This window comes from Lepidochelys kempii, chromosome 16 (genome assembly GCF_965140285.1).
Source record: "Lepidochelys kempii isolate rLepKem1 chromosome 16, rLepKem1.hap1, whole genome shotgun sequence".
Classification (NCBI taxonomy): Eukaryota; Metazoa; Chordata; order Testudines; family Cheloniidae; genus Lepidochelys; species Lepidochelys kempii.
Window position 1 is genome coordinate 19,787,546 of NC_136395.1, and position 27,019 is coordinate 19,814,564.

Genomic DNA, 27,019 nt, shown 5'->3' on the forward strand with positions numbered 1-27,019 from the left:
GGTTAACAGGACGCCCCCCCCCAAACTTGGCAATTTGAATGATCATGGAAGTTCCACTCCTGTTGTTTACAGAAAATAGATTTGCGCTGGTACAACAGAAAACAGAACTCTGTCTCTGCATTGCCATATGGAAACCCTGTGCTCCAGCTCTGGTGTCTGTGGCCAGAGAGTGGCTACCAGGGAGCATGTTGCGGTGCTCTTTAAGAGCATGGCGCTACACACAGCTCTTTCCTTCCTTGCCATTTAGTTCACAATTTGTAAGAGCCCCTTTTGGCACTGAAGGGCGGAATCAAAAATGAACTTCACCCTGAGCTCAAAACTGGAAATAGGGGAAGGGGGTGTGCGTGGAGACCTGCAGCTGATGAATAAAGTTAGAAAGACCGGGTTGGGTGTGTAAGGCATCATCTTTGCATATGTGCAATGTGCCTCAGCTGGCAGGGGGCCAGGCACCATCATCAAAATTGGTCTGCTGGTTGGATCATTAGCTTCTCCAGGCTGCGAACTGATGGGGAGCGTGAAGTGAACGCTGATCCATGCCCCCCATGGAAGGCATTAAGGGGGCCGAGCCAAACCTCAAAAGCCTGTATCAGATTCTATGCAATTTTAGATGCGCTAACATGCTACAGACTAAGTGATAATGAACGAGAGATGCCACGGATTTTCCCCCACAGGGATAAACCGTTGCAATCTGAGAGAAATGAGAGCTAGTCAGCGGATACCTGGAATACAAACATTCCATTTTGGGCATCATGAAGTTAGAAGAAGTAGGGCCCGCATCTTCCAAACTTAACATTAAGCAGCCAAGTAAACCAAACCCAGGCCCAACACTCAGCACCCCTGAAAAAATCAGGCCACATCCATAGGTGCCTAAATATGCGTTTGGGTGGCTACAGGATAAATGGCACCAGGCGCAGGTATCAGAGCAGTTTTGTAAAACAGTTTATTAAGAGATCCCACAACAAGCTCCATGAACACAGGCTGAGTGTCCATTTCCAGGCCACCAACACTGGAAGCCCTAGTCTCATTTCACACCAGCTTTCTCCAAGTCCTCTGGCAGGATACGACCCTTCTTCCGGGCCTTGTCCTTCCTGTGCTCCACCTTGGCCACCTTCTTCTTCTGGATGTTCTTACGCCGCTTGTCCTGCCGCTGCTGCATCTTCTCTACCACGTGCTCCGTCCTCTTCTCCCACTGCTTCTGGCGCTGGGCCTTGCGCTTCTCCTTGCGCTTCAGGGCAGCCTTCAGACGCTCCTCGTCATCGCGGATCTTGACGCCTTCTGCCTTGTAAAGGACGTTGGTCCATTTCATCTTATTTTCCAGCTCCATGGCTTTCTTTTGGTCCTTGTCCTTCAGCTCCTCCAGTTTGCTCTTCCGGGCTTCCAGCCTGCTCAGCAGCTGCTTGTAGTTCTTGCCTGTCAGAGGAGTGAGGTTTCCCTTCACTCTCTTCCTCTTCTCTCTCTTCTTCTCTGTCTTGCTCAGCTCCTCCTCCTCACAGACTTTGACCTGGTTGAAGATGATCCCAACCTTGTTCTCCTCCTTTGCTTGCTGCGGCTCCACAGCTGCAGCTGCCTCCTGGGCTCCCTTCTTCTCCATTTTCTCCTTCATCTTCAGCTCCTTTCTCCGGCGCCTCTTTCTCTCCTTCTCATACTTCCTTCGGCGCCTCTTCTCCAGCACAGCTGGTGATAGCTCTTTAGTGCCACCCTAAAGGACAGGCCAGAAGAGAAAGAGAGGCTGTAAAGGGGTTGTACAGAATTTAGATATTACAGCAGAGATGACCACAACTCCCTTGATTTACATTTCTCAAACACCTTAAACATTTACCATCTATCACAGGACAATCCAAGTTATGGGGCTGACTTTCAGAGGTGCTGGGCGCCCAGAACTCCCAACTCCAGCTGTGCATCTCAAATCCTGCTAGATCTCAGCCTTCCGGGACTCTCCTAACCTCCATCCTTCACACATTTGTGAATGAGCTTCTCCCTTACTGTCCCTGACTTCAGACTATGTGGAGTCCACAGACCTTGGGGTTTCCTTAGCTCTTGATTCTGGAGCCGTTTCACCTCTCATGAGATTCCCACCACAGTGCCCTTCCTCTGGTCGGGTAGATGTTCTCCAAGACTGGCGTGTATGAACTGGCTGTCAAAGAGGTCTATCTAGTTTTCCTAGTCACTCTGGGCCATACACTACCTTCAACTCATGCACAGAACCCTGAGTGACATCAATAGGAGTGTCCCCCAGGAGGCAGCCCCAAACACATCATCTTCAATGAGAATGAATTCCCTTCACAGGTCACTTAGCAAGCTCTGGATATTGCAGGGTGGCCACTCAGTCCCAGTCTCCCAGCAACAAGCTGCACTGCAGGGGGGAGAAAAAAGTGACCAACAAACCTATCCAATGTGTGGCTAACGCCCTTACCTGACCAGAGACTTCTTGCATTTTCTCATGTAACCTCTGACGCAAGATATTCACAGCAGAAAACGAACCGGGATCACTTTTTCCACCTGGTAAAAAGAGTGGGAGAATGAAGTAATTCACTTAGAATAAGGCACTAGTCACACTGGAAAGATCTTTGACAGTTTCCAGTGGGACACAGGAAGGAAATGCAAGACGCACTTTCCTTAGAAAGGAACATTTCTTTAGAATTTCCTCCCCTCCATCCCTAACACTATTCAAGGTGGTTGAGCCCAGAAGAATGTTTTAGCACCATCCAGCAGCTGGTCAGTTTCTCTCTCATGCCTTTAGTGCAGCTCTGAGCTATCACACTTGCAAACACTAAGGGGGAATGTCTAAATCCAGACAAAAGCCTTTTCACTGAAGACTGAAAGGGGGGGAGAATTACAAAGACTCTCCTCTCTATTCATATGAAACACACCTTTTCAAACACAGGCCTGCTTTATGCCTAAAAATTTGATTGACCTAGCTACACTGCTCAGGGCTGTGAAAAACTTTATATTAACCCTCACTATAGATACAGCTAGGTCAACAGAAGAATTCTGCCCTTGATCTAGGCACCACCTCTCGGAGAGGTTGATTAACTACATCATCTACACTACAGCTTCACAGTGGCATAGTTGCGGCACCATAGCTGTGCAGCTGTAGTGCAGACATATCCCAACTCCTCAATACATTAGGGTGGCATTTCCAACTGTGGTTCAGGAAGTTGCCTCTTTAACATTGGTGAAGCAGGTGCAGAGTGACCTAGGGAGATCAGAGCTGCTTACAGCTCTTGCTGCTTGGGGAGATTCCAGGGTGCCTGTAAAGGAGAAGTCATACTCCCAGGCAGTGGAAACAAAGAACCAAGCAGCCATAGCGATCAAATTAGAGTGAGTTTATTTTCAGCCTCTCTCCTTAGCAATGTGTGAAAAATTACTTTTTCAGGTGACCAAGCACTCTAGTTGCTGCAGAGTAAGTGGGGACTGGCAGGGGCGTCAGCCACGTGACAATTGCTAGTTGACGAAGCGATCCACAATATGAAGAGATTGAGAAGCGGTGATTTAAGGGATTTATGTTTCCAGAAAACCCCCTACTAACCACCTTGTGAAGCTGGGTCTCACATGTGCACGTGCGCACACACAATCTTCACTTCTATAAGAACATTTAATGAGAAAAATATTGTATATTCTGCTGAAGGATTTCTAAGGGTTTTGCAGACTAAATATATTCAGTGTACCAGGGAAAGGCAACTATACTACATGCTACAAAGGACTGCAGAAAAGGAAAATTTAAGCTAAATATCTGCTCCACGCAGAAAGAATTTTATGAGGGTTTTTTTTTCCCTTAAAAGATCTCTTCCAGAAGATCCCCAAACACAGAACTCAAAATGACATAGCTGCAAAGAACAAGGGCTGAGTTCTACCCTATTAAGATCAAAACCATGGCTCCAGGGCAGTGGTGGCCAACCTGTGGCTCCAGAGCCGCATGCGGCTCTTCAGAAGTTAATATGCGGCTCCTTGTATAGGCACCAACTCCAGGGCTGGAGCTACAGGCGCCAACATTTCAATGTGCCGGGGGGTGCTCACTGCTCAACCCCTGGCTCTGCCACAGGCCCAGCCCCCACTCCACCCCTTTCCACCCCGTCCCCTCGCTCCTCCCCCCATCCAGCATGCCACAAAACAGCTGATCAGGGAGGGAGGGGGAGGCGCTGATCAGTGGGGCTGCTGACGTATTACTGTGACTCTTTGTCAATGTACATTGGTATATTCTGGCTCCTTCTCAGACTCAGGATGGCCACCCCTGCTGCAAGGAATCTAGTTATTCCACAGTAGTGGTTCAGTCCATTAAACCAACCTGCTGTACAACACATGATCCATATTTCATTTCTCCCAACTGGGACAATGAAAAATCAGTTAATCAGTTTCCATTTTGTCTAGAGCCCTACAGGTGCTGGGACAGTTAGGCGGCAAGCCCTACAATTGAGTGTTTATTAGTTTAAGAACAACGGTTTGTGTTGGAATTTAGATTTTTAAATATTCATGGAAATATTTGTCAATTTTAGGATTTACAAAAAGCTTCAACAAAATTAGATTAGATCTGAACCAACAGAGTCTCTTTTTTCCCCCCTGCAGTTACAGACAACTCTCCTTTGCACATCTCCAGTAAGTGTACCCAGCTGCAACATTACAACTTGCTTGTCTTGAACCTCAGTTTCAGAGCCAGTTTGCAGTCTGATCTTAGCAAAGGACAAACTCAGTACTTGTGCTTGGAGACTCTGAACAGTCTTCCCAGTCCCAGTTTGTTGGCATGGGGAAGGAAGAAAGACATGGCTTGGCTCAGACATATTTAGCCTGTGAATCCGCCATTTGAGCCCTCTCACCTGTGGTTCCGTTCTCAGTTTTGCTCACTGCTGTTCCAGTTGGAGTGGATCTGCTCTCATTGGGTGCTGTCAGTTTGGCTGGAGTAGATGTGTTAAGATTAGGTACTGCCTGCTTAGCTGGAGAAGATTTGCTGGTACTGGGTGCTGCCTGCTTAGCTGGAGGGGAATTTGCCTTCTCAGTTTGCTTTCTGGGTTTCTTTCTCTTCTTTTTCTTCGGCTCGCTGCTAGCATCTCCAGACCCAGCTCGCTTGGAAGCTGAAAGGCACAGGAAAGGTTTAGAAAGTAATAGGACAGCTATTTCTTCACTGTCCCCCTCACCAACCACATATTACTGAAAATTAGGCACCCAGCAACATTCTGCATCTAATTTTAATGCAGACATAAACCTCTCTTTAGTTATGGGATTTAGATTTTATCTATGTTAAAATGACAGACATTAGGAGAACCCAGCTACAGCCCAGTTGTATCCTACATCCCTGGTCCAGCAACTATTTAAATGTGTATAATTTTATGCACATAAACAGCTGCATAGCAGTCAAGGGAGCTAATCATGTGAGTAACTGTATTAAGATGATATTAAAATAAAACAGTACAGAGTTTAAGCATAGAAGTTTCTGGTTATCAGGGAATAAGGTGCAGATTATCAAGGAGTGCAAAATTCGGTTTAGGATCAGGTGGCGTAAGGAATACATAATCTGTAATATCCCCGATTGGGGTAAAAGGTTAACGGGTCAAAGTACAGACATTGAGATATGGGGATATGTTGTTCATATAATGGCGATGTTCAGGTGTGGAGTATAATGAGTGGATACACATGTGCTTAAATGTTTGCAGGATCAGGGCCCACATTATAGTATGGTTTGATTTTTACCTACCAAGTCTTACACACCAGATCAAACGGCCTAATAACCCTACTAAGAAAACCATGCTACAAGACAGGGTTTCTAGAGATCAGAAATTAGCATCAAGAAATGGAGTCTCATTGCACAGGGCAAATAGAAATAATACCAAACGTTCTTTTCCGTGGCTCCTGGACCTGCTGCACACAAATTTTCTTAGCTAAACTCTGCAGGTATGAGTCTTTGGTGGCCAGACTAGCCATGTCTAATCCAGGTCACCCAGCAACAGCAATAAAATACAGGAGAATCTACACAGTAGTGCCCCAGAACTAAGAGCAGCTCAATTCAAGCGATGATGCGCTCCACACACGTGTCCTTCCTTGGAGCAGGGCCACCAGCACCGAATGAAGTCCAGAGGGCTGCAACATCCATCTCCTTGCCCTAGATGTTGAAAAAAAAAGCTGGTTAATGAGAGAATGACAAGGGGCGTTGTTACATTTCTCTTTTTGCATTAAATAACGTAGACTTGGGTAGCAACTTTATAACTGCACGGGGCAACACAGAAGAGGAGGGAGGGAGGGAGAACTGGGGGAGAGAGCTGCAGGAGAAAGGGGGGACGGCGGGGAGGAAGGGAGGGGCAATAGAGGGGGCTACAGGGGTGGGGTGCAGACAGTAGAAGGGGACACGGGGAGTGGGCGGGGGTCGGGACAGTAGAGGGGGCTACGGGGGTGGGCGGGGGTCAGCGGGGAGGGAGGGGGCACAGGGGGAAGGGTGATGGGGGAAGGGGGTTCCTGGGGGAGGGGGCAATGGGGGGCACAGGGGGAGGGGTGATGGGGGAAGGGGGTTCCTGGGGGAGGGGGCAATGGGGGGCACAGGGGGAGGGGGCAATGGGGGCGGGAGGGTCCTAGGCGCCCCCTGACCGTGGAGGGACCCCAGCAGCCTCACCCGCGCGCCACCTCCGCCTGCCAGCCGAGCCAGGGCCCCACATGGCCGGGCAGGCAGCGCTAGCCGAACGCAGAGCGCACCCTCGCTTCCCATTGGCGGAGGCGGCGAGGGGCGGGGCCCGCGGGGGAAGCCGGGCTCGGGGTGGGGCCGCCTGGCCTGCCCCGGGGCCCTGCGGCGCGCGCTCTGTTGTATCGCCGCAGCGTGGTGGGGGGGGGGTTGCAGGCCGCTGGGCCAGGCTGTGCCTACAGCCGGTCGCACGCAGCTCCCCAGCGATCCCCCGCCCCCGCCTTGCTCCCTCGGCACTGCCGTGCCCGCCTGAAAGCTGAATTTGTAAACCCCTCTGCCGGCTCCCTTCTGTTGCAGCTGCGTCCAAATTAAACCAGTTCTGCGCGTGTGTGTGTGAGAGGGAGAGACTCTTTGTACGTGTCCCAGAGATTTCTCTGTCCCCTTGTCTACAAACTGCCACTCGCTGGCGTAGCTCCTCCGGTGCCGACAGTATGCCAGAATAAAGCCACTTTTATCCCATCATCATTATTCTGCTTGGTGAGTGAATTATTCCCGAATAAAGTAATTTTTATTCCAGACTTGTGTCCACACCAGGAGCTCCTGCTTTATTTCTGGCTTCAGAGGAGCAGCCGTGTTGGTCTGTGTCCGCAAAAAGAAAAGGAGGACTTGTGGCGCCTTAGAGGCTAACTAACTTACAAGTTCATTGCCCAGTCACCAAAATTCAGCCACTTCTAGGATGGAACAGCTGACGCTGAACAGTTTACAACACAACATAGCTGTTAGGTAAGGCGAACAGACGTCCCAGTGTTATCGGGACCATCCCAATAGTAGGAACTTTGTCTTATATACGCAATTATATCGGTCCCCTGAAAAAAAGGTGTCCCGATTTTTCACATTGGCTATCTGGTCATCCTTCAGTTAGGCCAGGCAGTGAATTGAAACCACACAAGGAATTTTAGGGAGGCAGGATGCAATTATGCAAATGTAAATTGACTAAGATAGGTGGGGATTGTGGAAACAACCTTGCCCTTAATCTTGTTTAAACTGCCCTGGGTGTTATTTATTCTGAAATATTTTAAACAGAACACACACATCCTGATTTTAATGTACTTAACACAATACCGACAACTTGAAATGTACAAAAATCATGAGATTTTAAAAAATAATATACTTCAGGTGTTTTGTAGTTGCTTTTGTGTTTCTGAGTCTTTAGGGTTGACTGAACGGGATCACGTTTTCACAGTAGAAACTTTTTCTTTTTAGTGGAAGCTCAGATGCTCATAAAATCACATGACTCCAGGAACTTGGGCTTTGAGAAAAAAAACACCAACTATCATGGAACCTGTGCTAAAATCATGAGAGTTAGCAACAATAAATAAGCATAGAGCAAATATGTAACTAATATTAACTCTTTGTACAATGCGGCAGTAGAGAATCCTGCTATATCCATCCAGGAAGTGCACCTGTAGTTTACAGATGACCTAATGCATTGTGTACAAGATAACATACCATGTTTATCTTTTATTAATAAAGTACTGTAAACACTGCAGTGGGCACAGTTGATTAATCACTGTGCAAGAGTATTTCTATATGGTTTTGAGTCCCCAAGCTGTAAGTCCTGCTCCTCTAGTCCACATATTCACACTCAACCCAGGTTAACGTTCGTGGAACATTAGCTTGAGTAAGGATTGCAAAATTGCATCCCTAACAGTATTTTTCCTTGTGACGAAGGGAGAGCGGAAAGGACTTTCTGGTAAGGACTTGTTAGGGTAGCACTCGCAATGCAGCTTTACTGGTCTTTAGAAGTAAAATAAAAATCGTGTTAGAATAGAAGTTACTCTCCCAGTTAGCAAAGACCACAGTAGCCTTATTTGACATTTTAGTTGGATTCATGGCACTAAAGCAGTGTTCATATTAAGAGCACTACATGAGGTTGGTACAGGGAATCCTCCCCAGGAATTATTTTGGACAGTGATCTTTTCGGTTGGGATTTTTAGTGGGGCCTCAGTGGGTTAGGATTCATAGGTGCCTTTCAGTGGGAGCAGGGTGCCTAACTCTTCTTGGAAATCTCAGCCTTAGTTTTTCATAGCAAGATGTGAGGTGCGTGAAGTGTCCGTAGGGTCTATCTGAGAAGTGACAAATTAGATGCTAATGTTCTGCATGTTGCCAGGCTTTCGCAACAAAGATTTTACACCTGTGACCCCGAGATGTAACATCCAGACTGAGTCAAAGCACTGGCCTGTGATGTAGGTGAGAAAGCATAGCAACGTTTGAGAAAGCCCCTAAGCAGCTCCCCAGACAAGCCCCATGGACCTCCTGTTTCACCTTGTAGGTTTCAGCTCAGCAATAATCAACTCTTCTACATAGCCCAACTTCAGTATCAGCAGGAAGAGGAGCTGGAGTGGTTCATATTTGCTTTGAACATTTTGGGAAATGCTCTTCCCACTACATACACACACAAGATGCTCACGTCATCCGCCCCTTGCAGCTGAAAACACACACTTTAAAAATTATACAAAACAAAGTTAGTTTTATTCAGCCATCTACTTACAAAACAAATGGAGTGGGGGGAAAAACAACCCCACAGAGACGTGTGAAGCTACAGTAGAATACTGACCAGGGACTTAATTGCATTCTGGGTACACCAGTAGTTCAACAATGATTGGACATTGATCTAATGGTTACATCCCATTTCAAATACTTTCAATTATACAAGTAGAAGTAGCTTAAATGACTGAAAGGAGGAAGCAGTTTGCAGTGGTCTCAGGCTATGAGAGAACACCCACTTGGGAGCCAGAGAGTCCTTAATTCTAATCCTGGCGCTGACACTGCCTCCAACTATAGCCTTGGGCAAGTCACTGCACTGCTGCCTCAGTTTCCCTTGCACTTCAATGGGAATAGTATTTATGTCTGTGGCAGCGGTGTTCTGGGGAGTCCAGGTAGTTTTAGCTCTCCCATCTCAGTAGTTTCTGAGCACAAGGATTCAAGTTTGCAGAGCACCTTGAGGGTGAAGAGTGTTATATACAAGTACTGAGGAGGTTATTATTCTTGTAAACTACAGCAGAAGTCATTTTAGTGCCACCCCAGAAGAGGAAGAGGCTGAGAATACTGATATAGGAAGCACCCCAATGTTGGTTAACTTGAGTCTTAGGAAGAAATAAATACTAAAAAAACCCACCCCAAACCTTGACCCAAATTTCCTATTCAGAACCAGAATACACTAGATTCCTGCACAGCGCAACAACATGTTCCCAACCCGGGATTCACATGGAAACAAACTCCATGCTCCTAATGGTCTCTACATGTAGCCATCATGTGGTAACATCAGATAAATCCTAGCTCAAAGTTGCTACCGCAGTCAATTTCCTGTTGGCCTATTACTTCTACCATACCCCTATGGGAACACTTTCACGGGCGCGGCTCAAGAGGTGAAGAAGACACTGCTGATATCCAGTGAACGGCAGCAGCTGACCTGCAAACACAGCTACAGTAGGCTATTCCAGCAGTGGGAGAAAGTTGGCCCAATTCAGCAGCTGGGAAGACTCCAGCAGCTCAGCACCACTGGTTTGAGTGTGCTCAGCGGGCACGGCATCCTCTTCAGGAGTGCTCCATTGGACCTGCCCCGTGCCCGTTCACGTGAGGGTGCGATGGGGTTGAGCTCTGAGGGGCTGTAGTGCTCTGCTCTGCCGTGGCAGCTGCCAGAGGCATGGAGAGGCCTTCGGGGGAAAGCACGGCAGGGTCTTCTCTCCAGTAGGCTTCGCACAGAGGAAGATCATTGGTGTCACATAGACTGTAGCTTTCCAGAACAAGCCACCCCAGTAAGGAGAGACAGGAGGTGCAATCAGAGAGCGGAGGGGGGGAAAAAAAGAGGCGGGGAGAGAAAGCAAGACAGAAGCAAAGTGTTAAGAAAATGGCAAAAGCATCCGTGGACATAATAACAATGAGGAGTCCGGTGACGCCTTAAAGACTAACATATTCATTTGGGCATAAGCTTTCGTGGGTAAAAATCCCCACTTCTTCAGATGAATTTTCTACCCACGAAAGCTTATGCCCAAATAAATCTGTTAGTCTTTAAGGTGCCATCGGACTCCTCGTTGTTTTTGTGGATACAGACTAAAACGGCTACCCCCTGATACATGGACATCATGTTTGTGGATCATAATTTTATCACGAGTCTCATGACACTGATGTTCCCTAACAGGACTCAGGCTGGTGTGTGATCTCACTGCCCTGGGAAGGGTCAGGAGTCCTTTCATTGAAGCCAGTGGGGTTACTCCAGTCTGAAACTGGCGTGTGCTCCCACTCTAATTCCCATTCAAGTCAAAGGAAAGACACCTGAGGCAAAATCCCAGCCTCCTTAAAGTCAATGGCAAAACTCCCATTCACGTAAGCAGGGCCAGGGTTTCATCTCTAACAATTTCACTGAGAGTTGGATCAGGAACCAACCAAGAGGAGAATCAGACCCTTCGGCCCTAATTTCATTAGTGATTTTGGGTGCCCAACTTAAGACATCTGATCCTGAGTTTTTAGAAAAGCAGAGTGTGCTCACAACTCCAGGTGCTTGGAGCTGTGAATACTCTACACCTCTCAAACCCAGGTCTAAAAGTTTTTAAAAGTTTGGGCTGTAAGTGTTTAGAATCAGGGTTATTCTTGATCTACCATGGGGCAAAAAACAAACAACCTCCCCCCACCCCACCAAAAAATGTACTTTAAGTTCTTTCAAGGAGCATTACTAGATTGTCACTGAATTGTTTGAAGGTCTGTATTTGTAAGATCATCACTCCATTCTTTTTGTTAAGAACCAAAAAACCCCAAAGTCTCTACCCCCTTCTCCCCTACTCTAGTGTTATGACTAATAGCTACAAAAGTTATGTGCTAAGAAAAGGACAATTGAGTCTCATGCTGCAGGATCACTGCAGGGGTCAGGAAACCTCCCCTCCCCCATCTCCAGCATTACAAGATTGGCAAAGATTTATGGGAGATTTATGCCTTCTCCTGCAGCATCTTTGGCCAGACTTTCAAAGGTGTTGATCACCTGCAGCTCCCATTAACTTCAACAGGAATTGTGTGTGCTCAGCTCCTCTGAAAAAGCAGGCGACAGTGGTTGACCACTGCAGGGTATAAGATTAGGTGGACCAGTAAGGTGAACAGTTATGGCAAATCCTGTGTTCCTAAGTCAGTGGCTATCTCTTGTCCCTTTGTTGCCCTAGCTCCTACTCTGAAGTTTGAGGCGGATGCACAGTGGCAGGGCTATAAACCAAAATAAAAATAGAGGAAAAAATGCTGAAAGAGAGGAAGGAGCTGCCCATGCAAGAGACACCCAGAGACCGAAGTGAGTGCTGGAACAGGAAGTAGCTTGTGTTCAAAATAAATAAAACAGAACCAAGAAAACCACTGGACCCCTTGGGTTTGTTTTACCATTAATAGACTCAAATAGAGATTTTTGGGAAATATTTTAAGAGCAAAATATATATATATGAGACTAAACACTCTGAACTGAAGAGATGTGTCTAACAGGTTGAACTCCAAACCCACCCTCCAGTCATCAAGCCATGCTCTCAAAGAGACGGGAATGGTGGACCAGGAATTCAGAGCTCCAGCCACAAGTGGCTGGAGAAGGCAAGCTGGAGTGCACGGAGCTACATCTTCGGGGAATAAGCACATGAGGAGGTCACTGATTTTAGACACTTGGTTTTTGGCGGTTACAGAGAATTCACTCAATGCCAAGTCATCTCTTTCCCAGCAGTTGCCCCGCTGGGCTTGCTAGAGAAGAGGGGTGGGGGCTTAGCATCTGGAGCTTTTGCACTATTACCAAGTGAGGTCCCTTCATTGGGGTATGAAGGCTTAGCATCACATCCTGCAGTGACTATGCAAAACAAAGCTGCCACTAGTCCTGAATCCACTAACCATTTCTCTCCCTTACTCCTGGATCTCAGCCCCTCAGGACCGGATCCCAGAGCACTAGGGTCTGGTGTCCAGCACACCTCACACTGGAGGACTACTAAGAACTCTTCAGCCTAGCATCCGGGTAGAATGCAGCTCTGGAAAGGAAGTGGGCATCTCTCCTTCTTCTCCCTCCCTGACCCCCCCCCTTCCCTCCAAATTATAGAGACCTCAAAATTTACACTACAGTTCTCCAGTCAGTAACCCAAAGTTCATAGTTGCTATGGGGCTCTGCAAGGCACCATCCAGCCTCCCAGTGGAGAGAACCCTGAGGCTTGGCTGGATGTGAACCCAAAGGAGATGTTAAATGCTCTCCCAGGGCACACTATTGGGACTGTGTGGGAAGGCACCTGCCTAGAACACAAAAGCACATGAGTTGCTTTGAAAGATTCTTGGCTCGCAAGTTTCCTCACGAAGTCAATATTTACTAGCAAAAACCCTACGGACACGCAGTATTTACCAGTATATTGGGCAAGAGTGTCTCCCAAACCCCTGCTACCGTGATGGGAGTGAGAACATGCCCTTCCAGGTGACACCTACCCAAAAGCACAGAGTCTAATTCTATAGTCCTCTCACAGACAAGCAGTAAAGTCAACAGGAGTTTTGTCTGCACAAGGACTTTTGGGCCCTACCAATACATAGGGACCAGCCGGAGGCTAACAGACTGGGTGCAGAGAACGCAGTGCTCTGCAGCTTCACCCAAAGGGATGCCAGGAAACAACAGTGTTTCAAGTGTTAAACTCTGAAGCTCTAACTATTGGGGATGGTGAAAATCCACCAATGGAAACCAGAGATTGAGAGAGCAATTTGGAATGGTGGTTGTGTGGAATCCTACTGTCCTGCTCCCACTGAAGTCAACTGCAAAGCTCCCATCAATTTAAGTGAGAGCAGGATCAGGCCACTATAGCACAAAATGATATGCTTGATCCTAGGCGGCACAAGGAGCTGCCAGCTACTGACCCCCAGCTGAGCTCTCAGAATGAGTTTCATGTCGCCCTCTCCAGGTACACACTGACTCTTTACAGCCGTTTAAACACAATTAACATCCTACAGCCATGTGTGCTTTAATACAAAATAGAAACCCCTTTCTCCACATCAGACAGTAAAATTCTGTTAAAAAAAATCCTTATGACCATTTATAAAAGTACTTTGAATAAGCCACTTGTTGTTTCTATTTAAACACTCACATGTTTCTTTGGTGCAGAAATAAAGATTGGTTAAAACCTGTAGCCGATGGCACATGAAGGAAAAGGAAATAAGTGCTCAAGGACCAGTGGATAAAACACTAGGTGCAGCTACAGGACATGAGGGGTCATTAAAGAGAGCATAGCTCTATATTCTAGGCAAGATTTCTCACCAAACGAGCACTTCATATTAGAAACAGAAGAATGGATTGATTTGGTACAACGGGGGGAGGGAAGGGACAACCTCCCCTCCCCCCCACTCCTGCTTAGACAGTAGTTCTGCTAGGAATGATTGCTTAGTGCAGTTTCAGAGCTAGGTAGATAAAAGACCACACTAGCATGGTCAGAACCCATTGGTCCAAAGATTAAAATAACCATTTTAGAACCACAAGTGTACATGCCAGAGTGTCTGGTTACAATACCACAAACACACATCACAGGCTCACATTTGGGTCACCATAACTGCACACACCCCTGTTAGACAACATTGACTGCTTTGCTGTCCAATCAAGTTATGAAATAATAAAGTCCTGACCCCAGTTAAGACCAGAATTTTTGCTTAGATCAGTCAGCATTGTGTAACCCTACTCAACTTCCTTTCCACTCATCTCCAAAATATTTAGTGGGCCTCTCACTGTCCTAAGACATCTTTTTATAATTGTTGCTCTCCTTTTCGCAGCTATGAAAGGTAAATTTTCTTAAAATAATGCATCAATTTTAAAGGGACACTGTTGGGCTAACTTTTATTTCTAAAATACCTGCATTACCAGTAAATGGCGGCCTGATTTTCTAAATTCCAGTTGAATTGAGCATCTGTAGCTACCACTAAACATTTTAGGGAATTAAAAAATAATAAAATTTAAAAAAAAATCATCTTATCAAAGCTTATTAAAAGTGAAAGAAGTTTAAAGAGCTAGTTTGCTTTTTACCATTTATGCTGTTGATTAATTTGTCTGTGGTGTTTAGATGTGGCTTGTAATTATTAGAATTTGTTGCATTTCACTGAGCTTGGACAGTGCAACCAAACCAGTCCCTTTCAGATCGGATTCTGGTCACTTTCATTTACTGGACCTCATTAACTAGCGATGTTGGGGGTTGCAATAATATTAGGAGGGAAAAAAAGTTGTATCCACCAGAACCTATGTTCTACTGAAAGTCTTTAAAAAGATTTCACAAAAGATACATTAGTGGTAAGTTTTTACAAAAAACCACCAACCCTCTCACCCTGCTAGAGATAGAAAAATGTCGATTCTAAGCTACTTGATGATGTCCCTTTAGTTCATTTTAAACAGATTTCAGACAGTTGGTGGGGGTGAGCTACAAGGAATAGGCATGTTATGTAGTTTAAGACACTTGTGAAAGAGCACACAAAGAGGCTCTGCCCCATATCAGCCTGACTGCTTAGCATCTCGATAGCTTGTTTTAGGTTGCAGAAGACAAGTTTGATCTAATTAAAAACAGGTGTGAATTTTAAGGGGAAATATCCATTTAGGCTTGTGTCTTAAGGACAATCTGCTCTCCTATCCTGTTTCTCAGAAAGGGCTGGAGACAAGAGGAGGCTTGTTAGTACATGGGAGTCCATGGCCCTATTTGTACCTGGAAGAGTAATATTCTTCTTCTAGTTCATACAGGTCAATGGAAATCTCATCCCTCAGCGAGATCAGCTTCTTGTCACACTCTTCCTGCACGCTCCGCAGCTGCTGGTTACGCTGGTTAATGGCTTCGTTCACGGAGGGGAAGTCATTGAGAATCAAGAACTGCTTCAGGTCAGACACAAGCTTCATCAGGGATTCGCCAGCTCGGACCTTGCAAGGTGGATAAAATATTAAGCAAACGGACACAAAGTGACTTTGGGGTCCTTTACCATGGCTCTGCAACATGGTCTGCTGGGCTGCTCCCTCAGCCTCCTGATACCAGACTTTGCAACATGGGAGCAACTTGGCTAAAATGCTAGCCAAAAGCCTGCAGTACCAGAGAAGAATGCATTAGCACAATACAGTTGTCCAGGCACACCCTGGGTACTGTGCAGCCTTCTGGCACTCTATGCACAAACAATGATGTTCTTTTGTTTCACAGGCAAGCACAGCCTTCAGTAGTATAAACCCAGAACTGTATGTTTTGTCACCAACCAAAGGCAAAAGAAGGTATTAACATTGCAAGCCAGGAGTAGGATTTTAGTCAGGGGCCTCACCAGTTAAAACTGGGCAGCTCTAAAAGTGAAAGTTGGTAGCTTTGGGTTGGGACTGAAAGAGAAATCCAGAGGAAACAGAAAAATCACTCCCTTCCTTTGCACTGGGAAAGCCACCCAGTGACGATTACACCTCTGGCAGTAATTGACATTAGTATTCTGAGTGCTCCTCATGGATGCTGTAACAGAGCACAGAACACACAAGATCCGCTAGGCAGCACGCCGGCTTGGCACACAAGCTGTACTTACTATATTGGCAGCTCTGACGTGCATCTCATAGTTGTCCTGCTCACTCTGGGTTGCTCGAGAGACTTGGGTTTCATCTTCAATCTAAAAATCAATTTAAAAAAAGCCATGTGTCTTCAGCTCACCCAATATTCCTGCATCCCAGAAGAGGTTATTACTTAAAAGAATATCTTGTTTCAGTTCAAACCACATATAAAAGGGGCTTATGTCCCTGATCCCATCTAGCAGATGCTTTTGGTAGGATCAGAGTTAAGAGTGCACCATTTGTTGAGCTCCCATCTCTTCCCTCATGTTAATCAATTGCTGTGCAGAACAATGTTCGCCTCTCTGTTTTCCTTGGACTGTCTTCTTGGATTCTTCCCACCATTGATTTTCCAGCACTTCCAGCTTGTTTGATTGGACTGTTTGTTTGAAAACTGAGTAGCATAATTTGCAGCTGTTCACTAGTAACCTGCTAAAAAGAACTGTTGAAAACTCAGGAGTCCAAATTTGGCATCAACCTCCCCTCATCCCTTGCAAAGCTATTAAAGCCTCATTGAAGAATAAGGCTAAGCTTGGTGTACATGCAGAATAGATGCATAAATGCAGAATTTGACTCCAGGAAGTGAAAGCTTCAGCTGCTGAATCTCTATGAGCCACCTACATCTCACTGGTTAATTTTCAAATGCAGCCTTTTCCTGTGAGCTGGATGGGTATTTCTAGCCTTCAGATCAGTGTAACGATCATTCTGAACAAAATTATTGGATCTATGTTTATATTTCAACCCATGTTACCTTAGGATCTAGTCCTACAAATGCATAATTAGGATGCAGATAGTCCCACTGACTGGAAGATCAGGGCCTAAATTATAATCTTCCATTTTTATGGTGCCTTTCATCCAAAGGGATCCCAAAGCACCTCAAAAAATTATAGACAAGGATCACTTTTCCCCAGCACTCAAACTGAGCCACCTCTGCTCTAGATTTCAGTGAGAGAGCTAATTAGTCTCTATTAGTTCGTTAGAAAACAAGGAGTCCGATCAGAAGTTTGCTGATTATCTACAGCTATTTTCAGGATGAACAGATCTATTCTTTTGTTTAGTGCTGTCAGAAAATCCCCATCTGCAATGTGTTGCCTTTTCCAGAGTAGCTAATTGGCCTTTGCCTCACCCACAGGTGTTTTACATGAGGAAGCTGGTGTAAGAAGGTGGGGACTATTCTAGTTGGTCACAGGCCCGAGGATTGTTCTATATATTATAGGCTGGGAGAGTGGTTAACAAGTCTAAGTAAAAAGGAGGAAGAAATATAGATACACTGATTTTGTAGTGACAAAGCAAGTTAACCAAGATTTAGGGACCCCACAACTGTGAAGGTGCTCCAAGCTGAAGGTTATTAGGAGTCATCTCCAGGATGTATACATCTGGGGTAAGAGTGTTTTGATATATAGTTGTTAAATGTGACGTTAGTAGAGGAAATTTGTTCCTTTAAGTAGTACAGAAAACTGACTCTTCTCAGATAGCTTGCCTAAAATCTAACTATGGAAAGGGAGAGAATGTTTTAAAAAAATCCATCTTTACATAAGACTTAACACTTTTGTGTCTGTTATGTACAGACACTTGTTCCCTTGTCTAGGATTAGAGGGTTCTTCTAACTAATGGAAATAAAACTTGAATGGGCTCTGGGATAGACTTCTATACCCATGCCTTGCTCTGACTGCTACTAAATAGGTATTGACTTCATTGACCTTCTTTCAAATACCCACCTTAGCAGTCTTGATGATCTCTGTGAAGTTATCCATGATTGACTTGATGTCATCTTTCAGCCTCTTGTTGTAGGACTGTAGGAGGGTCTCTTTACTTTGAGGCAGGACTCGTTGTTGTGACATTGTGTTAAATTAGATTGTAACTGAAAGGCAGGAAGAGAGAGCCTGTTACGAGCCAGCCCAACATTACACCAGCATATCTAAATACTTCCTGTGAAACTCCTAATTTTACTAGGAGTCAAAACCCCACTAAGCCAATCTCTTCTCCCTACCCTAACCAGTAAGGGCTGCAATTCTACTCCCACTGACCAACAAGAGCAGGACTGGGCCGCTCTGCAGTCTTAAATCTACACAACAATTTAAACAAAAGATCCGCCTAGGCGAATAGTTACTCTCAGGGGCCGCAGGGGGACGTTATAGGGGTCCACCACAGCTATTTCCAGGCAGCATCCCCGGCAAACCAGCTCCCTGGGGACGGGAAAGAAGGTCCCCCTAGCCAAGCCCTCTGGTACCTAGTAGCCTCCCTGATTGCTGGAGTGAGCGTTCGCCCTGCAGGCAGGGCTGTGCATGAACTTGCAGGGATCCATCTCTAGCAGGGATCCATCCATCGGCACCCTCCCTCGAAGCAGCCACGGCCGGCAGTGCGTGCTGCAGGCTCTGCCTCACTCACCCAGCGAGCGACGCAGGGCATTGCCCGCTCCCGGCCGCCACCTGCCCCGAGCACGGCTGCTCTCAGCCCGGGCTTCGCGGCGAGCAAGCCCCGCTGGCCATCCGCACGCCCGCCTCCCCTAGATTGGCCGCCTCTTCGCCGGTGGTTGGCTGCTGCAGACGCCAGTCCTTTGCCCCGGCTTAGGACCTGTTTCAAGTAGAGTTGAGCGAGCACATTTTTTAAAGCCGCAGTAGGGGTGTGGGTGTCTGTCTGTCTGTCTCCCCGTCCCTGACTTGCGGCTTGGTCAGACACTAGAATGTCTGCAGTCCCTGCTCTTTAAAAAGGCACCCCTCACATGCTTTAAGGACGTGCATGCAAGGGGGAAGCTGCAGAATTGCTCCAAACCTTTATCACTTGGAAGGACCCTTTCTCTCTCTCTCTTCTTCCCCCCCTCCGCCCCCCCTTAAGCAGCCTTGAAAGCATCGGCCTATAGCATTTAAGCTGGGCTGTCTGAAGGGTCCGGCAGATATCCCTCCATTTGTCACTTCTCGAAGAATTTCTAGCCAGAAGAGCTAGTGAGACTGTATTTATTATTATTAAAGCTTGTCTTGAGCACAAGGCAGAGCCACCGACACAAAGTACCAGCTCCTGTCTGGGCATAAACAGGCCCCATTCCAAAGTAAATGCATGGCCCAACCCTAGTTGAGCAGGGGTGGGGGAAACTGGTGCAAAACTTTCTTAAGCTTTCCATTCGTGTCTGGTTCATGCTGTGGAATGTAATGCATTAATAGCAACGTCCCCATTCACTTCCACCAGACAAGGAACAACACAGCGTGACCACTTGCCCCTTATTTTAAGGGACCTCGCCTGACCATTTTAAATAGTAAACGGAGTAGAAGAAATACACCTTTGAGAGAGAAATACCTGCTTTGCTCAGGGAAACAGGGTTTCCCTAAAATGCCCCTAATTAAATAGACCATGGTTCTTTATTTGCATCCAATATAGGGGTCACCACAAGAACATCTCCTGAGTCCAGTCTCTACGTCCACAAGCTCCGTCCTTTGTTCGTTTCAGCCCCACCACCCCCTAGGTTAGGGGGTCACGAAAGGGTAATGTCGGCAACTTCCCCTTTAAGAGGAAGTAGACCACGGCCCCTTTAAATCCTCTCCGGCTTGCTTGCTCCCTGCCTCTCTCGAGCGTTGCCTCGCTCTCGCGGGATTTCCAGCTCCATACATATATTACCCAGTATGCCCCGCTCTCTCTTTTTCCACCTCAATCCAAAATGGTGAGTGTCGGCGGTTGCTGCTGGGCCCGGGTCGGGGGGGGAGCGTGAATCCGCCGCCATCCGCCCCTTCGTCGGGGTCGTAGCCGGGCGCTACCGGGCGGGGCGGACGCGCGGCCCCCGGGAGGGGCCCGGCCGGGCTGTCTTTCGAGGTCTGCGGGAGTCGGGGCCGGCCGGGGCCTCCGCCGCCTGCAGCAGGGCCCTGCGGGGCTGAGGGTAGCCCGTGGGGAGCCGCGTCTCTGGGCTCTCGGGCGCCTTTCCCAGAGATGGGTTGGGGCCCCGGGGACAAGGGCAGGCCGGTGCCTCTGGTGTCGGGCCGGGGGGACTCGCACCCGCAGAGGAGACTCCCGGCCCGGCGGGCGTGTTTCTTCTCCCGGCCCTTGCGCGGTCTCTTTTTTCCCCCCCTCGGGCTGAGGTTCAAGCCGCCCCCAACCAGCAAAGGGCCTTCGCACCACCTGGTATGCCGCGGCTCAAATGCGGCAGACCCAGGCGATTGGGACCCGCGTCCAAACCAAGCCCCTGGGTCTGCCTGCTGAATGGTCTCCTCGCGGAGCAGATAATCACTTCTGGTTTCAGTACTGCAGGACGGTGTGAGGAGCCAGTTCCTCTTTACTGGGGCGGGGGAGAGGGGGCTCTTGCTCCCATCGCAAAGCATCAACACCACCATTTGGAGGAGACTAGGTGCAGCTCTCTGCTGGGACATTGCTGTGCACTGGGCGGAGTTTCTCTGTGACTAAGGGCGTTTGAGTGAGATGAAAAATGGCTCATTGATCTGCACAAGCAAAATCTCTTACAAGAGGCTCTTTAAAAGAGCCTCAATAATCAAGAGGAGGGGGTTGAGGCATCATGGCTCCCCCTGCAAGGGCAGGGTCTAGACCTGCACACTAATATGCTCCATTTTTAACAAACATAAGCCTCTCCAAGCGGGCATGGCTTGAATGGAGGGAATTTAGCATTTCTTTCATTTGCAGCCAAAAGGAAAGAAGGCTAAGGGCAAGAAGGTGGCACCTGCCCCTGCTGTAGTCAAGAAGCAGGAGGCCAAGAAGGTTGTAAATCCTCTCTTCGAGAAGAGGCCCAAGAACTTTGGCATTGGTGAGTAAATGGGCATTTGGGGTGCTTTGGACTGTTTCAGCTGCTGTTCAAGAGATAATGCTCTGAATAGGTAATGGTGTTTGTCTCAGGCATAACCAACATTTTTGTTGCATTTGATTAAAGTTGTAGTGTGGACTTCCTCTACCCCTGCAACTGATAGTGAAGTTAACTGTTTAGGCTTACTGGCTGCACAGACACGACATGCTAAATGAAAATCTAATGTAGATGTGTCTTATGTTTTGGTGGTAAAGCATTGTTAAGCAATTAGCAGAGTTCATCGTGTGATAGGGATATATTATGGTTGTCTGAAATAAGATGAGTATCTAATTGTGGTGTAAATGGGCGCCTTTCATAGAAATGCCATTTCTAATAGGCTGTGGACAGAAATCTTGGGTTTAGGAGTGGTGGGGAGGGAGACCAGGGATTGAATATGGTAGTAGAAAACATTCTCAAATTCTGGTTTTAACAGAGACCAGACCTGACACCACCCGTGCGCCCCCCCCCCCCGCATAGTTTGCTAAAATAGTTGAACAGCAGCTTTTCATACTGTGTGCAGATGATGCAAAAGAATATTTGCTATCTGAGTGATAGTGCTGACATGTATATCCACCAAGATCGCTGATGCACTCCTATCTGTGCTCCATAGTGTACTCAAATGGCTTTGGAGCATCTGAATGGTGGTCTGTGTTTCAGGACAGGATATCCAGCCCAAGCGTGATCTGACACGTTTTGTGAAATGGCCACGCTACATCAGACTCCAGCGGCAGAGATCCATTCTTTACAAACGTTTGAAGGTGCCCCCTGCAATTAACCAGTTCACCCAGGCTTTGGACCGCCAAACAGGTAAGATCAAGATCTGAAAAACCTTTCTTGGTTCTAGTTGCTTATAATGAGGGTCTGAGAAAACAAAATTTTGACTTAACATGTAAAAATCTACATTCAATTTGAAAGGTTTTTTGTGTGGGTTCTGATACTGATCTGTGTGGGGGAGGGGGAATTTGTAGTTCCATTCAAGAGCTATCTGAACACACCTGTGCATCATCAGGGTTCACTATCTGTCTGGGGAAATGTTAGATCATTCCCACTCTCCATGTTCTCCCAAAAATACAAGAGCCCTGATCTTGAATTTGGACCTTAGTATGTACCTTAAGTGTACATGGAAAGTATGGGGCCCAGTTGCATCACTGTAAATAGTCTCCTGAGTAGAGTTGGATTGGGGTGCAGGCTTGTGGAGGGAACAGCAGTCAGATAAGTTGAGCTAGAATAAGGGGAAAATTGGGGCTGGAGGTCAGAAAGATACAACTGCCAACGCACGGAAATGGTTTGTAAAAGAGCAATAAGTATAGAAGAATTTTCAGCCTAAGTAATACAGAGTAACTAGTTATCTGGGAGGCTGATATAAAATGTGCTCCTCTATTACAAGGAGGGGGACAACAAGGGATAAGTTGCCCACACTTTAACCATAGATCCTGTAGAAAGAGGGGTTTAGTTGGCTGATACTATGAGCAGATATCTATGTTGGTATGAATGAAGCAGGGGTGCCAGGAAGAGATCTAACTTGTGACATGCAAATGAGAAGGTACATGCACAGCAGCAGAGCCTAAAATTGGCACTAGAGCTGCGTAGTGCAAGAATAAGATAACACTGTGCAGATGATGATGATTAATATTTGCTATCTGAGCATTAATGATGACTACTCACCACCAAGATCGCTGATGCACAAAAGTATCTTTTTTTGGGGGGTGGGGAGGGGGGGGGATAACCTGTCTTTAAGGCAACTAATGGAATCTGGATTATGTTTCAGCTACTCAACTTCTGAAATTGGCTCACAAATACAGACCCGAGACCAAGCAAGAGAAGAAACAGAGGCTGCTGGCTCGTGCTGAGCAGAAAGCTGCAGGAAAGGGGGATGTTCCTACTAAGAGACCACCTGTCCTCAGAGCTGGTAACTGTCTACATTTGTTTTGTGTTTAACTTGCCTTGGTGTCTAGAGAGACAAGGCCTTATTCTACAACTGACAAGAGTAGGCTAGTTTGTTTTCTTTTGTGTTCTTCCTTCTCCACATTGATCAATGACTTGGACAAGCTATTGCAATGATGTATGAATTTCTTCACCTGAAATGCAAACTGAAGAGCAAACAAAACGAGCTTTTTAACCCTGAGCTATAGCAGATTGTCCATATAATATTTCTCTTGCAAATCTTGATCGGTAGGAGCTGGTGGCCACACACAACTGTCCCTTGAATCGTAGATCTGTATACAAGCCATGTAATACTCAAAGGCCTTCTGTTGGCTATTTCAAAAACTTGGCCATAGCAAAGACCTTACTTCATTGATTTTTCTTTGCAGGTGTCAACACGGTCACTACTCTAGTAGAGAACAAGAAAGCTCAGCTGGTAGTGATTGCCCATGATGTGGATCCCATTGAGGTAAGTGGCTTATTCTTTTGTAAGTACTCTGTTCTAAAATAGTCCTGATCAGATCCCTCTATTATATGGACTTCTAGGGGTGTCTGGAGCAATATCAGTAATTCAGTAACACAACTCTCTAACTGGATTGAGCTAGGAAAGGGTAAAGCCATAATTGGCATTAATTTGCTATGCCAGGTTTGGAGCCTAGCTCAGGCAAAGGCATAGTAAGACATTTTTCATTATAGAAAACATTATTATTCATTATTTCATTATGAAGTAGCAAAACTAACCTTGAAAGAATCTGAGAAATTTGTTACTGTTACTTTGTATGCATGTTCTGTACAACATGTAATAAACCAAATTTGTACTGAATGGTCTTAGTGGTAGAGTTCTTGGCTTTTACATAGTGAGGCTTGGCCATTGCAATGATGTATGAATTTCTTCACCTGAAACTCAACCATGAAGAGTAAACTATATAAGAGCTTTTTAACCCTGAGCAATTGCCAAAGCCCACCCTTTTATTTGCATGTTGCAAAGCCAAGAGGGTAGTCTTCATTCTTGGGCCTCTGACCCTACACATCCTTAATCTCTTCCTAGTTGGTGGTCTTCCTGCCTGCCTTGTGCCGCAAAATGGGAGTTCCGTACTGTATCATCAAGGGCAAGGCCAGACTGGGGCGGCTGGTCCACAGAAAGACCTGCACCAGTGTTGCCTTCACACAGGTTAACCCGTAAGTTTGTTCTCATGCTTTCTAAGAATCTAAATTTGATTAGCTCAGAAGCAGAGAGCAGACAGCCATCCTCCTAGTTAAAGATTGGGGGGTGGGAGGGGAAGACCATCTTCCAAAGAAAAAGCTACACCAGATTTCTATTCTAGACTAAGTACCAACAGACTTAAAAAACTGAACAGTACATAGGGCCTGATAAAACCACTGTTAATACAGGTGTAAATCTGGATATGTCTACACAGTAGTACAACCTATGGCATGGCTGTAGCTGGCCCAGGACAGTTGATTCAGGTTTGGGCTGTGGGGTTTTAGAATTGCATTGTAGACATCTGGGCTGGAGCCTGGGCCCCGACTCCGTTTGGGAGGGGGAATAGTTGTGAAGTATTGTCAGTCTGCTGCATGGAGAGGCCATGCTAAATGGTGGTTTTAATAATGGTGGACCTTTTGACAATGATGCAAATAGAATTTCTTCACCTGAAAAATCATGTGGCATTAAGAGCTTTTTAACCCTGAGACAAAAGGTTCCTCAGAAAATGCGGCTGCTATTTCTGTGGGTGTTCCAAAGGAACTAATGCTAGTATCTCATTACAGTGAGGATAAAGGAGCCCTAGCCAAGCTGGTTGAGGCTGTCAAGACCAACTATAATGATAGATATGATGAGGTAAGAATTTCTGTGCCACTAGCCCTTTTTGTGTCAACATCCGTCTTGAGCCCATACACTTCAAGATTCCTTGAAAAAAAATCTTATTGGACAGAAGCGGAAAACAGTGCAGATTTAGGTGCAAGTAGCTAGAAATAAATGACACCAACTGTCTGACAGGCCCAAACCTCTGCACACAGCACCTTTTGGTCCTTTCATAGGAACTTTGCAGTCTGCCTTCCAGAACCAGGGCTTCCTGGAGTTAAAATTACAGCTCCCAGGATACCAGTTCAGATCATGTTTCACTGTTATGTACAAATTCAGTGAATTCAAACCCATTCTTTTCTCAGTCTTAGTGATTTTCACAATCTGCTTAGTAAATCCATCATGGGGAAGATGTGATGTAGTTGCCAAATACAGACATTCTTTAAGCATCTGGAACCTGAAGTCAGTGACTTGCAGGAACTGAACTGTTAAAGTTCCACACTGTGGGATAAAGGGTTAACTAATCATTCTGATAGCTTATGCTGGACTTACTGGGAAAGGGTGCCTAACCTATTTTTTTTTTCCCCCCTCTCTAGATCCGTCGTCACTGGGGTGGTAATGTCTTGGGGCCAAAATCAGTGGCTCGCATTGCCAAGCTTGAGAAAGCCAAGGCTAAAGAACTAGCCACCAAGCTGGGCTAAATGTACTGGACATAAATTTTTCTGTACATAAAAAAATAAAATCTAAAACAGTGTTTCAGCATGGCATCTGATCTGGGATGTTTCAAAAAAGCTAGTATTAAAGCACTTGAGTCCTAAGTAAATGCGAAGACAAGAACTGAATAGCCATTGAGTGTTCATCAATCCCTTAGTGCTGGGAGTGTAAACCCAGTTAACAAAAAGAAGGAAGCCACTGAACCTACTGCAAAGACTCAGTAAACTAGAAACCACTTTACCCCTTACTGCCAGTCTTCTGTAGTGTCCTGGATAACTTCTGCCTTAATACATATATGCTGTAAAACCTCGTGAAATTCACCAGAAAATTTAACCTTAAATGCATCATGTATGTATGGCCCACTTTTCTCTTTAAATGGACCTGTGGCTATGGCAGTACACTGGGCCTCAGGACTCCCATTGCAAAGCTAGGAACTGAACCTGCTGCTCCTGTGCAGTGACGCACTTAATCAGTACACAACTTGTAAAACAGGAGACTTTTTCCTTCTGGCTCTTGGAGGAGTCCCTTCCCCTAACCGTTTGTTGTGGATTTGTCTGAAATACTCTTCACAAGACCTGTATTGCTAAAGCAGTATAATCCCTATTGGGGATGCAAGTATGGTTTGTCTACAAGCTATGATGATACATGACTGTAGGCCAGGCCTGTGATTTAAAAGCTAGTTTATCTAGCTTAGGGGTTCCCAAACTGGGGGTTGTGACCCCTCAGGGGGTCACAAGGTTGTACCTGAGGGTCACTAGCTGTCAGCATCCACCCCAAACCCAACTTTGCCTCCAGCATTTGTAATGGTGTTAGTGTGTTTAGGGGGGTCACACTTGAGGCTTGCTATGTGAAAGGGGTCACCAGTACAAAAGTTTGAGAGCCACTGATCTAACTCATTCTAATTTTCTAAGCTTGATCTAATAAACATAACTATGCATGTACCAAGCTAGCTATATTAAACTATTTTCACTTGACTGCCTTAAATTATGTAGCTGACATACCTAAATCAAAATCATGCCTTTTAAAAGCCTTGTCAAGGCCTGCTTACAGGCTCAAGCTTTACTGTAGCAAATGTCAAGAGGGCACTTCTGTTTTCCATGGTTTAGTGTTTGCAATTTCTGAGTTTTATGTAGATGCTGAAAACTCCTGGGGAGTTCTGAGCCTGTGCAGAATTTGTCCTCCACAGCTTCTTGTTTCTCTGCAGAAAAATGACTGAGGGGTAAGCAAAGGAAGTCATACAACCCTCCCCACCACCTTCTGCACCTATGGCTTCTCAGCTGCAGGGGGGAGGGATCCTTGTACAGGCAACTGCTTCCTCAGTGTAACTCAACCAGCTGGACCCAGATCCCCACCCCAGAGTGCCACTCTCCTATCAGCTGGACCCTCCACTAAGCTCTGTCCTGCCCCAACCACCTTCAGCTTGCCTCCCCTTGCAGAGTCCCATTACCATTGCACCTAGAACCCCTAACAAGCCCATCTGCATCCAGATCTCCCTAATCCCCCAGTGAACCACCTGCACCCAGATTGCCCCATGTAGAACCCTCTCAACCCACACCTCAATCCCTCCATGTTTGGGAGCTGCACAGTGGTCTTCCCCCCTCTATGCAGCCAGTGGCCTGT

The 27,019-nt window shown here is 46.4% G+C and overlaps 3 protein-coding genes and 5 non-coding genes across 12 annotated transcripts; 6 read left to right on the forward strand and 2 right to left on the reverse strand.

Annotated features, from left to right (window-relative positions):
• Positions 1–923: 923 nt before the first annotated feature.
• SURF6 (surfeit 6) lies at positions 924–15,381 on the reverse strand. 2 transcript variants are annotated; one of them, XM_073314034.2, is made up of 5 exons: positions 15,325–15,381; positions 5,820–6,091; positions 4,812–5,066; positions 2,414–2,499; positions 924–1,699 (listed from the first exon to the last, which is right to left on the reverse strand). In XM_073314034.2, exons 2-5 carry the CDS (start codon positions 5,911–5,913, stop codon positions 1,022–1,024), a joined length of 1,113 nt encoding a protein of 370 aa, XP_073170135.2. In that variant the 5' UTR covers positions 5,914–6,091; positions 15,325–15,381; the 3' UTR covers positions 924–1,021. The 2 variants fall into 2 exon arrangements, with proteins under 2 accessions (XP_073170135.2, XP_073170134.2); XM_073314033.2 differs by lacking the exon at positions 15,325–15,381 and adding an exon at positions 6,596–6,692.
• On the reverse strand, positions 9,112–19,819 carry MED22 (mediator complex subunit 22). 4 transcript variants are annotated; one of them, XM_073314040.2, is made up of 6 exons: positions 19,476–19,819; positions 18,573–18,758; positions 17,903–18,045; positions 16,166–16,246; positions 15,325–15,533; positions 9,112–10,397 (listed from the first exon to the last, which is right to left on the reverse strand). In XM_073314040.2, the coding sequence occupies exons 3-6, from the start codon at positions 18,023–18,025 to the stop codon at positions 10,199–10,201; spliced, it is 612 nt and encodes a 203-aa protein (XP_073170141.1). In that variant the 5' UTR covers positions 18,026–18,045; positions 18,573–18,758; positions 19,476–19,819; the 3' UTR covers positions 9,112–10,198. The 4 variants fall into 4 exon arrangements, with proteins under 4 accessions (XP_073170141.1, XP_073170142.1, XP_073170143.1 ...); XM_073314041.2 differs by lacking the exon at positions 19,476–19,819 and having other exon boundaries at positions 18,573–18,928; XM_073314042.2 differs by lacking the exons at positions 18,573–18,758; positions 19,476–19,819 and adding an exon at positions 18,415–18,561.
• Positions 19,751–25,444, forward strand: RPL7A (ribosomal protein L7a). The gene is made up of 8 exons (XM_073314038.1): positions 19,751–19,836; positions 20,805–20,925; positions 21,619–21,768; positions 22,730–22,870; positions 23,274–23,353; positions 23,933–24,063; positions 24,652–24,721; positions 25,282–25,444. The coding sequence occupies exons 1-8, from the start codon at positions 19,834–19,836 to the stop codon at positions 25,384–25,386; spliced, it is 801 nt and encodes a 266-aa protein (XP_073170139.1). The 5' UTR covers positions 19,751–19,833; the 3' UTR covers positions 25,387–25,444.
• On the forward strand, positions 21,477–21,551 carry LOC140899451 (small nucleolar RNA SNORD24). The gene has a single exon (XR_012155336.1). It is a non-coding gene; the product is annotated as a small nucleolar RNA SNORD24 (small nucleolar RNA).
• Positions 22,573–22,645, forward strand: LOC140899452 (small nucleolar RNA SNORD24). The gene has a single exon (XR_012155337.1). It is a non-coding gene; the product is annotated as a small nucleolar RNA SNORD24 (small nucleolar RNA).
• LOC140899449 (small nucleolar RNA SNORD36) lies at positions 23,014–23,091 on the forward strand. The gene has a single exon (XR_012155334.1). It is a non-coding gene; the product is annotated as a small nucleolar RNA SNORD36 (small nucleolar RNA).
• On the forward strand, positions 23,756–23,836 carry LOC140899448 (small nucleolar RNA SNORD36). The gene has a single exon (XR_012155333.1). It is a non-coding gene; the product is annotated as a small nucleolar RNA SNORD36 (small nucleolar RNA).
• Positions 24,506–24,578, forward strand: LOC140899450 (small nucleolar RNA SNORD36). Its single transcript, XR_012155335.1, has one exon. It is a non-coding gene; the product is annotated as a small nucleolar RNA SNORD36 (small nucleolar RNA).
• Positions 25,445–27,019: the final 1,575 nt, after the last annotated feature.